The 15,541-nt window shown below is 36.7% G+C and overlaps 1 protein-coding gene across 2 annotated transcripts in view; it reads right to left on the reverse strand.

The window, feature by feature from the left end:
* UBE2E3 (ubiquitin conjugating enzyme E2 E3) overlaps nucleotides 1-13,195 on the reverse strand; it is a 449,457-nt gene extending 436,262 nt beyond the window's left edge. Inside the window, exons 1-3 of one of the 2 annotated variants that reach the window (XM_044075264.1) lie at nucleotides 12,979-13,195; nucleotides 11,864-12,064; nucleotides 9,435-9,485 (exon numbers count right to left, since the gene is read on the reverse strand). In XM_044075264.1, the coding sequence (XP_043931199.1) occupies nucleotides 9,435-9,485; nucleotides 11,864-12,060 (248 nt within the window). In that variant the 5' untranslated portion in view covers nucleotides 12,061-12,064; nucleotides 12,979-13,195. Of the gene's footprint in view, nucleotides 1-9,434; nucleotides 9,486-11,863; nucleotides 12,070-12,978 lie in introns of both variants that reach the window. The other variant, XM_044075263.1, reaches the window with a different exon arrangement.
* Nucleotides 13,196-15,541: the final 2,346 nt, after the last annotated feature.

The raw sequence follows: 15,541 nt of genomic DNA on the forward strand, positions 1-15,541 counted from the left end.
AGACATGCATGAATGGGCATACCTTCGTTGAAGGTTGTGCATCAGGGCCGGCAACTCGGCACGTAAAAATCAACTGCCAATCATTAGCAGAGAGTTCCGCTGTGGCGACCCCTAACCGGGAAAAGCCAAAAGACAACAACAACTTGCCTGGGATATCACACGAGAAGTTGCCACGAATAAACTTTGGTGTGCCAGCCAACCAAAAATACCATTCCAATCCAAACCATCTGTTATAAATTAAAATGCCACTTCCAACAGGATACTCTCATCCACTGTTAAATTTGGACAGTCTTATATTCTCCCATTTGCATCAGCTTTCTGTCCTAATCCTGCTTCCACCTGATTTGTGCCTCAAAACTAAACTGTGTGTTGTACATATTCTTAAACTGCCTAACAATTTATTTCAGAGGATTAAGGTTATGGGTTGTTAACAAATTTCAGAGAATTGTTATCCATTAATAAGCCACAATCTGGGTAATAGTATACTACAAGGCGACTATCACTGCTACGAATGTTGCCATATGCAAAAATGCAACCTTTTGTGAGTTGTGTTGTATGCCAGGAATCTCCCCTTTCACCACAGTACAGCAACCCTGGAGCTACTATAACTACAGGGTGTAGGGACAAAACCACCTACAAAGAGGTGTGGCTTTGCCCCACTGTAAAACAAAATGTGGACTCGCTTTCAAATTCTCTTTTTTTCCAAACTGGTGATACTCACACAGTTGACAAAGAACATCATTCTTGGATTTGGACACAAACAGGTCTTCATCTACCAATGGTGTAAATCTGAGCCACAACCTGTCTTCCATCTCACTCTTAAGTGAGGTACATGTGTGTGCTGAACAGTTAAGAGAGAGTGATCTTGGCAGCCAATTAAACAGCCATTTCCTCATAAAAACAGTTCTGATATAATCATCCATGTTCAGCATGTGAAAGATATGTGCTAATGCAGCTAACAATACTAGACCAATATGCCCACTAGAAGAGTCTGTATCTTTCCTTAGTTTATAACAAATGAACATACTTTTCCCCTTGCCTAGTGGAGGTTGTGTTTCTCATCCACTGAAATTAGTTTTGCTATTTAGTTCTTAAATATGTATAACAGATGTCACTTTGACTGGTATTCCTTCCTGAATATGCCACTTGAGTACTAGATGAAAGCTCTCTCTCAGGAGGAACTCTAACAAAGCCCATTCCCCAGTTAGTGAGACTTTAGTAGAAACCAAAGAACGCTGTGGAATCTAGGGAAATCCAAATAAATTAAACTGTCCAAATAAAGATGCCCAAATGCTGACGGTATATAATACTTTTAAATATCATACAAGTAGAAATAAAGAAATAGGTTAGCGCTTTCACGATTGCTCGCTTCTTCAGACCTAAAACAACTAGATAAAACAAACCTTTAAATAATATACAAAACAGTTAAAAACAATTAAAAGTTAATTAAACAATTAGTGCGCTAAACCCCTCTTAAGTAGTAGTTTTAAAGCAACAGCACTGAGACTTTATTTAAACTTCTAACATGGCTTTTATTTTCCTTGTCTGCCAGTTATGGCTTAAGAGTGAGCAATGAAATTCTTTCCATCATAGCATGGAGTGTGAAATGCCCACATAACAGATGTGGTTAATCTCCTGTTGACATTCCTACCTTAAGCTTCGCAGTATAAAGACTGCACATTATGACTTGGACTGGGAATGGAGAGCCCCACTTTTGCAATTAAGTGCAGGAATTTCTAAGGCAGAACATGTTTATTGGGGAGTATGCTTACTTTACAGGGTCTGTAGCCAATACACTAGTGATTCAGAACAATATAGTACTGTGTGTGGTTTTGTACGTGTTACTATATGCCAGATTAGCAGTGTTGCACTTTGCCACTATCCTGTTCAAATGCAGTATTCTATAGGCAGCATTTTAGGTTGCAAAGTTATTTAGTCCCAAATAGATCAATGGCTTCACGCAAACCAACTTCCTCGACTCCAAAATTTGCAGGCATACCAACATATCTCCACTCCAAAGGCAGTGAAACTCAAAAGTAAAGCCCCTTAACACCCAAAACTTAAGCTCTACTGCAGTTTACAGTACTAGCATATTTGAGGAGCCAGAGCTATAAGAAATCCACTACATAATGCTGTGCTCTCAGTCCAAATAGGGAGAGAGAGATTTTTAAAGCCTCACTTAAGTACCACTTCAATGAAGTGAAGAGTTTTAAGCCTTTATATCAATTTATTTATTATTTATTTTACATTTGTTGACCGGGCTAGTCTAACTGGATACATGTCCATTTTCAGTGGAGGCCCAGGGAGAAAAACTCCAAGCATTAGCAGTGACAAAGATTACAATATACAGTAATAGTCAAAATAAATTACAGGACATTGTTACATTGAGGTTGAGATAAGTTATACAGAGTCCTTAGTAGGTTAAAACTAAGATTAAATACTGAGAGCAATCATTTGAGAGAGAGCAATCAAAAAAGAAAAAAATATATTGAATTGTAAAAATTTCTTTTTTTTTTTTTTTTTTTTTTTTTACAGGTATGTGACATAGAACAGTGGAGTATAGAAGTGCAAGAAGAGCAAAAAGGGGAAAGAGACAACAGTCAGGGTATATCATTCAGGGTTAGAGCAGGGACAAAGCCAGTGAGTTTTAAGATATTCTTTAAGATGCTTTTTAAAGAGTTGAGTGGAAGCAAGAGATGAAAGTTCACTAGGAAGCTAGTTCCAGCTTTTTCCTACTGTGTTGGCGAAAAGCGAGTCCCCAGGTTTGTTGTTAGATTTAATAGTGGAGACTAGAATCTTGTTAGCTGAGTGTAGAGTTGCAAGATTTTTGTAGGGGGTGATCAGATTAGTAAGGATTGGGATAGTATTATGGTGATAAAGGATCTTTTGGGTGATTAAGTTGCTGACAAAGTAGTAGGTTCTGCAGTTCTAACCATCCCAGTTGTTTGAGGTTGTGACAATGACGAGTTCTGAAAGGGGTGCCAGTGGCAAATCTGGCTATATTATTATAACTGGTAGAAAGTTTGGTGAGGTTGTTTCTAGATAGGTTGGTATATATCGCAGAAGCATAGAACACGGTAGAGATCAGGCGAGTCTGGGCAATAGTAATTCTGGCTGAAGGGTTAAGGAAGGGTTTGATTCTGTAAAGGGTGCCTAGTTTTTTTGTTGACAGACTTAATTGTATAATTAATATGGTCATCATAGCTAAGGTTGTTATCAATTGTTACTCCCAGTAGACGGGTTGTAGTGTCAGGGGGATGTGTTAGTTCCATTGTTAGAGGTTACTGTGAAATGTAGATGAGGCGACTTATGAGTAGGAGCAAAGAGCAATATTTTTTTTGGGGGGGTTTAAAAGGAGACAGTGTTGCATAAACCAATTTTCAACACTTAAATACTCTGAGTGATGGACTGGTGAGAGGTTATGGACTTGGCTGAACAAATTAAAGTTGAGTCATCTGCATATTGTATGAAGGTGGCTTGAGGAATTTTGGTATGTAGATCATTAATAAACAATGAAAAAGAGAAGGGGTCCTAATATAGAGCCTTGTGATACTCCAATGTTTACATGGTGGGAAGTAGAAAGATTATTATCCCAAAGTACTGCTTGCTGTCTGTTTTCAAGATTGGTTTACATCCTATGTAGTGCTTGTGTGTGGAGTGATTGGGCTTTTAGTATGTCAATAAGCATGTTATGGTTCACCATATCGAAGGCTTTCGAAAGGTCAATAAATAGTGCGGAGGAGAAAAGCATTATTGTTACAATTTTTGTTTATGGAGTCAGAAAAAGGATAGCAGGGCAGTTGTGCTATGGAATGTCCTAAAACCATGCTGGCAGTCGGCAAGTAAATTGTTATGGAGAAGGTGGGCAAGTAGTTGTTTTGTGTATACACTTTTCCATTAATTTTAGCTATTGGAGAGAGTAAGGCGCTAGGCCGAAAGTCAATCATTAAGTCTTAACTACACCCCGTTAATTTTTTTTTCAGTTGAAAAATTGACATTTTCATAACACACACCACTATCTCCTTTACAAACAAACAAAAAAAAAAAAAAAAAGCAATGAAAAACTATAGTACTGTGAGAATTCCTTACATCAGATAAAATCACAGAGGAAAACAGCAATCGTCACACCTAATTAATGCAAATCTGTTACCCATGGTATTTCAGCCGGAACAATGGCACTGGTTGAACACTTCAGCCTAAATACAAGTGCTGTTCATTATACACATAAAAATGAGGAGGCAGTGATGAGCCACCCCCACCCCCATTATGGCAGAGGAGCAAAGACCTTTCAATGGTGCCAGCATTTCAGAGTGAAGAATGGAATGTTGTATAGAATATGCATATGAGGAGATTATAGCTGTTGCTTGATAACAGGTTAATGTTTCTCGTTTGATTTAAATTATTAACCCCTTACTGAAGTTACAAAATAGTAATCTGTTGTCAGACTTCACAAAGTAATAACCAAGATACACCCCAACTAATGTAAGCAGTTTCAGAAGCCATACAAGTCCAGGAACATGCAAAGAAATTGGGCTGGAACCAGATAAGAGAGTCAAAGATAAATACGAAGGAGTCTCGACAGTAAGGAAGGGGGGGGGGGTGGACAGTAAATACTAGGTTATGACATGGACAGTTATAGTAGATGAAGAAAAATTTGCTGGAATAGGTTTAAAATCATATGATATGCTAGACTAGGAGCCATTAAACAGATTTGATTCATTCAGCATCTATTTGCTTACTATGAGATTCTAAGCAAATTACTTAACCAGCAAGTGCTTCTGGTCACCCCTGAATTGGACCACGTGCAATGAACTGGGCCATTTGCATGGTTAACAAACCAAGATTAAAAGTACACATAGAAGCAGGAGGGCATAGGGTATAGGACAGTAAGGGGAAAAAGAGGCAGAATTTTAAAAGCATTTGAAACATACTAGCAAGCCTGCCTCATAAACTAACCATTCTGGGTATTTTTCCCCAACATTGCTACAAGATGCACTCAATACAGCAAAAAAGCAAAGCCTGCTCCGAATATAGATTGGTTCCTTCAAGCTAACAATTCAGCTACAGCACCCACAATTCAGCTACAGAACCCAGACGATCTTAAAACTAGTCAAATATGACTATACACACGATCTTGACTTTCAAATGACTGCAAGCAGACAGCCTTTAATGCCAGATATACCTGCTTAAAACACCAGCTTTAGCTACACAATACATTTCCCATTAAAGTGCACATACTGAAGTTAAGACAATGCTATCTTTTTCTGTTTTAGTACATGTGCCAGATAAGCCAATAAAAAGGAATGAGTAACCAAGATACTTTTTTTTCTTAGCAAAATACAACTGGAAACAAACAAAGCTCCACACTCCACAGAAGTTAACCTTATTCCAGATACTTTTCTCCTCAAAATGTCACCCAAGTGTTAAATTTCAACCCCTCACTGCCATTTAATTTCCTCACTTCCATGTTCTCCCAGACACAGATCATGAGAGTACTACCATTGTTTGCCTGCTCAAGCCTCACATAATTTTAGAAAGGAAACAGTCTCCGCCTGTTTAACATAGGTTAGCTGTACTATTTGCTGAAGTTCTTAGTTTTACTGATCACCCAAAAGTTTTATATATATTGAGGTTGTCTTTGGAGTTCAGTGAAGTGCACAGTAAAAGCTAAAGTGAAACTTCCTAAAAGCAGTCCTATCCTTAATTACAGTGTAACAGAAGATAACTGACCAAAACAAATGAACATGCTTACCAGTTTAAAAGTGTTGTTTTTCATGTAAATGCAGACACACGAAAGATTTTAATATCCATGAATATACAACAAAATAAAATTAACACAAACCTTACTTCTTTGAAGTAACAACTTTCTGCCACACTAAACTGCACAGCTGATAAAGGACTCGGACCTTCCCCTTTACACCAAATACTTCAGTGACTTGGCTAATGTTAATATAACACACAATATCAATTTGTGATGAGAAAATACATTTCTGGACTATCAAGATAGAAATTTGTTCCGAATTGTAGTCTACAATGTATTTTTAAAACAAACTGAAAGGCAGAACAAGACAGTAGAGATACAGTGCAGTGTCATCCCCGATCCATTTTCTCTACCTCCTTCTTTTAAATTAAGCCTCACAATTTTGATTAAATTAAATCTAAACCTGCCACATACACCTTATCCAAATGAATAATGAACTATATAAGAATCCTTTAAATATACTTCCCACTGATTTAAGTTCAGTACACGTTATACTACTATACTCTGAACATTTAGATAAAAACAAGACACACATACACAGAACAAATTCAACCTAAACCGCTACAAAGAGAATAATTATTCTGTAAATTTTAAATATAAACCTCCTCCCCCATAAACACATTACTTACAAAATGCAAGTTCATCAGCTCCATGCAAAAAAAAAAAAAAAAAAAATAGGGCTCCCCCAACTGACAGATAGTACACATCAGGAAAACATTTTTGAGTGCGTATATACATTTTTCTCTACCATCCTCTGCTAGATTCTTGCAATTACTATTAAATGTCTCTAGCAATTAAAAACAAATCTAATGTTAGGGTTAGTAGTTTAATCAGTACAACACTGACTATAACATTCCCACCTCTAGGAATCAAATACAGTACCATTTTGCAATACGCAGTTTCTGCCAACCATAATGGGTTAAAATGTACATTACTATGATCTTTTTAAACTCTTAAAAATGTAATGAGCAACATACTCTAATCTCAGCTTAGAGCAAAAAAAAAAAACTAGCATAGAAGCACACCAGAATATTACAATATGCATGTTCACACAAGGTGCAAAAGAGGGTTTGATACTATCATTAGTACTTTCAAAACATCAGCAACTGCAGACCCCAAACCCATTTCATTCCATACAAGCCAAATGATCTATGAGCAGCAAAAAACAGAGGCAATCAACATTTCAAAACTTGCCAAATACAGCCCGCTCAACTCAGTACGAGTCACACGTGTACAATTTAGGTAACGTCCTCCTCTCACAGAGACCATTTATACCCTAACACATACACGTTTGGTGCAGTTACACAGCTACTACCCCAAGCCACAAAGTACACACTTATCAAGCATGTCACAAAATAGGTTTGCTTGAAATATGTTTTTAGGCATGCCTGCCTACATGTTAACAAGTTAGTGTACTTCAGCAAGTCTGCTCCTACATCATGTGAGCTTCCAAAGTATTAAGGGTGCAAATCAAACATCCTTCATGTTCATATCTGTTACTCTAATAGATCCCATGACCCCTTCTGATGGGTAGCCAGATAACCTTCCTAAAATGGCACTGCATACACATACACTAAAGCACATGAAAAGGCACTCACTTGGGAAGTTCAAAGACGAGCAGAAATTTATCTTATGTCAAGTTAAAATATTCAACATATATTTCTCAAAAGGGGATTATAAACATTCAGAACAGAAAGGACATAAAATAAAGAAAACCATGACACAGAGCCTGTGCGATTAGAAACGTGAAATTCTGAACACTTGATGTCACCACAGACTACAACTACATTGTACAAGGTGCTATATAATCCTCCTTTATCACAGACATAACGGTATTTATAAAATCATATAAAGAAACAGGAATTACTACTGCAAGACTCAACTGCTGTTACAGAAGTCTTAAGTAATCCAAAAAATCACTTTTAACTTCAAGGATGCCAACAAATCAGGTCTCCATGTCTCAACAAGGCCATTTCTTATAAAATCATCCATTACTAAGAAAAGCAAATTATGCCTAAATGCTTTTAAAAGTACTCAAAACATATGCATATCCCTTCTAAAATTACTACTGTTAGTTTACCAAAAAATGTAGATCACACTCATCACTGCCAACCACACTACATTTGTTAACCTGTCATTAAAATTCTGCAAAATGAGAAAGATGAGCTATGTTAATCAAAAATCAGCTTGAAGATTTCACCAAGCTTGCAAACGCCTACTGGTTCTTCATTTATCAAAGCGGAGACCTGCCTCATGACTAGTCAGCCAAGCAGTGATAGTGTCTGATACAACCGAAAAGCAACTGCAGTCACTCAATCTATTTTTATGATGTTTTACGTCTGTGCATGAAATGTTACATTAGTAGTTACATTAGTAGGACAAGGTGTGCTTTTGAAAAGAATAACCACAGCCCACCAATAGCTCATGGGATATCTAGTTACAAATTACAGCATGATAGTGGTAGAAACAAAACAGTGTAGTACCAATATAGCTTCCCTGGTAATTAAAATAATGTGACAAATCAGTCATAATTAAACACGAAGGAACTTGAGAACACATCTCAAAAATAAGAACTTATGATTATTTTTAACATTTAAGACAAATTCAGACGGTCATACTGACATATCACTTAATTCATCTGCTTTGATTTCAGCATACCAAGACAAAGTGGCACTGAAAACAAATCAACTAACTTTTATTCCTCTCCTATGGTTTCAGTTTCATAAATACCTGACACTAAGTAAATATAATAAGCATTTCAGTAGAAAATTTCACAAACCCTAATACATCAAACACAAATGAAACAAGTTTAAGGCAGACTGCAAAGCCTTTACAAAGATACACTGTTAACATTCCATGAAAAATGGTAAACACTTCTGATTCAATTTTTCCACAAAATTCTTGTAGTTATATTTTTGAAGTTCACTTTTTTATAGTTTGTATCTACACAATCAAGCAAACATTAGAGCCATCACACTGCTTGAAATACTGCCTGGAACTACAGTGCAGGAAAAGAACATGTAACCATATGACTACCATTCTACTACAGAAACGGATACAGGTTCTACAGCACCTAGAGCAAATATGCCCCATTAAGCCACCAATTGCATAATGTGGCAACAAGCGTGACTCACTACTCATTTTAAATATCTGTGGCAAATGGTAATAGTTCCGATTACTTAAGAAAAACTCAGGATAAAAGTTTAATTTCTTTACTATTAACTACAACAATTTATAGACAACGCTAACATTCAGTTGTTCTACAGTTTTATAGAAGTAAACAAACCTAGCTACTACAATACTGGAAACATTTGTGAAGTATCACAGAAGGGGAAAAAGGCATGCAATACCAAAACGTCAGTCTACTGCATAAACAGACACAGGACCTACAATACACGGTATACAAAGTACTTTTGACAATCAATGTGGTATGAAACATAAACCATTCATTTAAACGTATGAGATGCAAGACACAACCAATATCAATAAAGAACATTGTACAGGAACATCAGATAAGAAAAAAGTATGATTAGATTATTAATAAGAAACTACATAAGTTCAGCAACATCAATGTTACAGAGACCAACTGCAAACTCAAATAGTACAGTACAAATAAAAATAAAAAAATAGCTGACCGAAGCAAACTGTGAAGGCAACATACTTAAAAACATACCTGCAGTTTGGAGGAGGATCCAGGGTTATTTCAGCTAGCTCCTTCTGAATTCTGCCGACAAAATGAAAAGAAACAAAAGCATTTCAAACACTCTGTAGAATTTATCAGGGAATTACACTGCCCTCTACCACCATGCAGTTAAATGCAAGACTGGTTTTGCATTCAGTAATGCTAACATGGCTGCTTCCTCTTTGTTCTCAGAGGCATAACCTAAATCCCGTAACAGGGAAACTTTGAACAAATATTTCTGTTTAATCTGCACAAAATTCAAAGCAGTGTTATTAAATAACACAGAAGCTTCCTACAGACCTCCACTTCCTCAATAATACATGCTTAAAATCACTTTTTGTTGAAAATATTTTCTTTTAAAGCTTATATGCAAATGAGAAAAAAAAGGAGGGGGTTGTGCTAGCCTGTATGGCAAGGACTTTAAACCAGAGCTACAATGATGCCAGTGAAGCAGAATTAAGTGAAAACAGTAAAGAAATATTTTGTCACAGTTCTGTAACAACCATCATAAAGCTTATGAAAAGTGATTTCTGCTTTAACCTCAACTGTTGCTAACAGTCAAGTCAGGTTTTAGGAAAGGACAACCCTGACTATCTTCATTTTGTCAAAATCACATTATGTTGAGTTAGGAAACAGTGTATATATATATATATATATATATATATATATATATATATATATATATATATATATATACACACACACACACACACACACACACACACACACACACACACACACATACACATTACTGTTAAAACATCTGTTTAGTCTGTAAAGCTGATATGCAAGCAAGATAGTTAAACAAGTAAATCTGCTTCTGTACCCCTTGGTGGTTTTTTTTTTTTTTTTGTAAAATTAGGTGTTTCCACCTCTACACTGACAGCACTTCCAAAAGTTATTACTATAATGCAACAGTTAATAAAAATTCTGGCGACCCCTAACCGGGAAAAGCAGAAAGAAGAACAAACAATTACTCCTTAAAGGTAATCTTGCAAGTGAACTCAAAGCAGTTCAAAATATGAAAATCTAAATTAGTTTACATGGTATGCAATTTTTCCTTGCTTTTAAAAAGCTGGACTATCTAACTTCCCTCTTGTTGCAAAAAACAGGGTAGTTGGAAGCAGCAAGGATGATAAATACTTAAACTGGGAGGGAGGATTAAAAGTAAATAAATAAATATGAAAAATCTAAATCCACGAGCAAAATGGGTGAAATTCCAAACCCATAAGGCAGTGCCCCCACTATCATTTCCTTATCCCAATGCAACTACTCTAACATCATTGTGCAACACACTAACAAATGCCCCTCCAAACTAACAAGTAAAAAAAAAAAAAAACAATCCCTGATCTACAAGCATACCTCACCCACAAAAATATACAATCAGCTATGATCAGCACCACCTCCATCACACACACAAAAAATAAACCAAGGTTTTTTTTTCACAAACCACAGGTTAAAACCTCAAACTCTTAACTTACAAAACTAATAATTTCTAAATTATATTTCATCCATACCAATTCTTACCAACTTATTCTCAGTTCTATAATATTCAAAAAGAACATTTTTATACAGTCATGTCCCTTGCTCATAACAAGGCATTGACACAAGGGAAAATAGAAACAAATAATGCACTCACAACAGGCCATTCTTACAAAGCAATGAATTACTTGATTTGGGCCATCCAAACAGGTGAGACATGAATCTTGCATACTACCACCAGATTAGACATGCCAGAAATGATCAACTCTAAACTCTCTACAAGTGTCAAACAGTTGTGTGCATAGTTTTTTTTTCTGAAATATTGAGCAAATCACACAAAAGGAACATCCATATATATATATATATATATATATATATATATATATATATATATATATATACACATATACATACACACATATACACACACACACCTACCTTATGTTACTAGTCTAGTGTGAAAGGTACACAAAATGTCAGAAACTTCTGCTCAGTTGATGCTTCAGAATCAAGAGTCCTTAGAAGTAAGTGAAACCTAAAAGCATCCTAAACTTTTTGTAGAATCATCTCATATACATTCAAATGTTATTCTTATAACTGTTGATCAAGATTCTAGTATTAAAACTGCATTCTATGGCAAATCAGCATCTGTTCTGCCTACCTGAATAATGCAGCACAATCATAACGTCTAAACCATCATATGCAAACATTTCCTCTTAAAGTGGCGCACAAAAAACTATTACTCTGAACTTTCCTGTTATCCAGTCAAGTTAGCTGCCATTCTATTCCAATACAGTTGAGACCATATAATGGTCAAATGTACACATTAAACTGATTTGGACGGTTAATGTCAAATATTGTACCAAACTATGCCTACATGTCAGCCAGTTAAGATAATGAAAAGTTAATTTAGATGTACTCACAATAACTATAATTACCTTTTAGCACTTGTGGAAAGCTTAGCAGTTGTTTTGCTGGACAGTTTGGTATTTTTCTTTTGCTGCTGTGTTGCTGAAGGCTTTCTTTCTTCTTGTTCCTCAGGTTCTGGAGCAGGAGGGTCTCTCTGATCTGCATCTGAACTCCCACTGCTGGTACTAGGACTTTCATCATCTGACCTCTGTCTGTCACTGGACATCTTACTAAACTTTCAAAAGAAAAATACAGGAAAATAAACTCCCCAAACAAGTATTTTTCTTTTATCTACTAACACCCCATGAATAGTTTAGAGTTACTATCATGCTATCTGTTGTCCTTTGCTTTTGATAGTAAATATAATTTAATAAAAGTCAACCATATATTAAAACAATAATGACATTTACTATAATGTCACAATTTCAATACACACCGAATGCGTCCAAGTTCATAAACAATGTCCCAACTGCTTTCATTTATTCAAGGGCATGTACAGACTTACGTTATTTAAAAAGCAGCACCGAAAAAGGAGTACTTTGCTCAAATACATCATAAGGCAAAGTTGTTTAAAACTAAGAAAGTCAACACACAGCCTGCAAATATTTACATAAGGAATGAATTCATGTCAGGCAGGGACAGCGAATGCCTCACTGAAACACATTGTCATTATGGAGATCCCCATTACCGGACAAATTTACCCCCAAAGTGTATAACTAGAGCATTTCAAGGGAGAGACCCACAATAAAAAGACACATCGACGGTTTACACCGTAAGCAACAATATACGATTTGGCCAAACACAGCTGCTAAGAAAGCATTTAAATTACACCTTTTCTGTATAGGGTTCAACGACTATCGTTTAGCTCATTTTTTTGCAATGCAGCTAAGCATCTGACACTATCTGATGAGAATAATACATCGATTAATATTAAAACTAAAACATCAGTGAGCCACAAATTCGAAATCCTTTGTGAAAATAGGAAGGTTTGTTTAGGTAAGAGAGACCAGTATCAGCATGGTGTAGCAACTGATGCGTGAAGTCAGTCCCAGGTCCCTCTCGACAAGCCACCAAAAACCCAAACAAACAGCGGTCCCTACCGGATGAACATCAGTCCCTATAATCCTTACAGGTTATTCTTTACCTTCGGTGTGTTCCTGTCTCAATATAAGACGGTTCGAGGCGGCAAAATCCAATGGAAACGGAGCCGGGAAACAAACAGGCTCTGGCCGGGCTGAGAACATTGAGTCTTGGACGAATCGGTGCAATGAGCGCTCGGAGATGATAGGGGGCGCTCGCGTGCACTTAAGGAGACGGAGAACCCGAACGAAACAGAAGGCTATGTCGTTGGATTGAAGCCTACAAAGAAGGAGCCACAGCGATCACACTAAGAATAGCCGAGTCAGCAAGAAACGCCGACCTGTTAATCACATGACGTTCGCGTCATTCCTATCCGCCATCACTAGCTAAGCAAGGCTTACCTCATTGCGTTGGTGGGTGGAGTTGTCAGTCCATGCAGGAAATAAGATATAAATACTCTGCCTTAAAACGACAGTCTCTGTTTGGCGAGTATTCTGCTATTGAGGTGAGGTAGTGTAGGATTTTTCTTCTGTGTAGGTTTGTATCGTGTTTCGACGTCTCAGAGGTATTGGTTGGTTTTAAGTGCTTTTCGGGCTAACTATGTTGCCATTCTATGTTCGTGAATCTGTATTGCTTATGGAAAGGTGATATGCATGAAAATGCAGGACTTCTTCATAGTTTTAAATTGTCCATAAGTTTATTTAATTTATAGAAAATATTTTGTGTCCTTAAAAAGGAAAAAGGCATTTGGTCAGTACCGGCGAAAAACTGTACCCTTGTTTCCCTTATTATTAATATATATTTATGTATGCAATGTTATGTTTGTGGAATTATGTATTGTGCTTTACTTTATAAGGAGTCTTTTTACCAAATGTTCTGAGATCTGACTGGAAGAGGGTATTTTAGGCTCTCTTAACATCGGAAAAGCGTAACGCTGGTGAAAGTTGATCCGGTTGAGTTCTGTCGATACGTGATCCATAATAAAACTGTTCTTTTTACCTCCAGAAGTGGACTTTTCTGTGTTGGGAGCATAAAGAATGTTTCCTTACAGCAGGATGTACCTAATGTGAATTTCGTTTTTCCTTAGGAGAAACTCTCATTCCTCTAAAGTTTGTGTCTGTTGGGAAGCCTTACTTGGAGTAGAACTAGCTGAACTGTTTTGGCTTGATAATCTTGAGAACTGGTTCAAGGAATGTAGCTGTTGGGAGTTTATTTTTAACGTGGATACTTCATGACTACAAACCCGAACGTTCTCCGATTGATTACATATTGGTGGATGAGTAATAATTGCAGTTTAAAATGCATTGCAAGAATGGAGGTTTTTTTCATGGACACTTAATATTGGTGAATTTATCAGTTTTATTGTGCATCTCCAGGGACTATTTATAAAATGTATACTGCACTAAAACGGAGAGCTGCAATTGGAGAATGAAAAGTACGGTTGTTCTCTGAATTGCAGTGGCTAAGCGGAGAATTTTAAAATGCCATAGACCTGGCGACGAAGTAAACTTGACCCAAGACTAAGATACTGTTAAGAGAATGTGTTTTTGCAGAATGTTATGTCCAACATTCTGCCCAGCCTGTGTCGTACCAGAGATCTTTCTTCAGTTTTATGCCACATATTGGATGCTTTGAAGGAATCGCTAAAAACAGCGGGGAATAAAAGTAGAGCTCCGTGTTTAGTGACACTTCTCACCTACTTTGCTTGTGAATTTCCAACGTCTTTTAAAATGCTGGATTAGGTCGAGTACTGCTCCTTGCAAATTCTCTGTTGCAGTGTTAGAAACTGTTTAATTGTAAGTGCGTTCTTTCCATTTTGTTGCTCCACTCCCCTGGTATACTGGCAACAGTATGCGTAGCAACTAGATTTGAATGTATTCTAGTATACGACATACCTCTCAAGTGTACCTCATTACGAGGAACGTACCTCATTTGGGATCTTAAAGTTCATGTTCCTCGAAGTTCCACGTTGAAAGACGGTCACACATTCAGTGTTAGGATATTTTAAGTGAAATCCATTGTAAATACAAATGAAGCATTAATCAATTAGTTAAAAGATCTTTTCTAAGTAAAAACCAGCATATTTTAACCATCCTATGACCTTCCTAGTTGAAGGTTAGTAAGCCATTAGTATGTACATGTTCCACATTTTGCCCATTGGTTCCACATTATGAAGGCTAGTGTTCCTCATTTTGGACATGGAAGGTTGAGAGCTATGGTATACTAAACATGTTTGCTGTGAAACGTTTACACATGTCTGCTTACTTTTGCAAACTTTTAAGTTGCACTACAGTCTGAAATATAAACATTCCGCTTCCTGTAGTACTAATTTGATAAGCGCCTGGCAGAGTATCAGTTCCACAAATTCTATTTCTCAGAAGTATTCTTCTCTCCCATTTAAGCAGAAGAGAGAAATAAACGACGTAAGGTAGAGTTTTTGTAGTTACTTTGACTGCGTGCTTTCAATAAATATTTTAGGATATTATATTGTATTTCAAAGCCATAGAAGAAGGCAATGAAAATCCTCATTTTGGAGAGATCTCATTGTGCGTAAGAAGTTGCATAGAGATTTGTCTATGCAGAGTCCTGTACTGCAGTAGTATTGCTGCTTGTCCGCTACGATTAGT

This window comes from Protopterus annectens, chromosome 6.part0, assembly GCF_019279795.1.
Source record: "Protopterus annectens isolate FY-2018-M chromosome 6.part0, PAN1.0, whole genome shotgun sequence".
Lineage (NCBI taxonomy): Eukaryota > Metazoa > Chordata > Ceratodontiformes > Protopteridae > Protopterus > Protopterus annectens.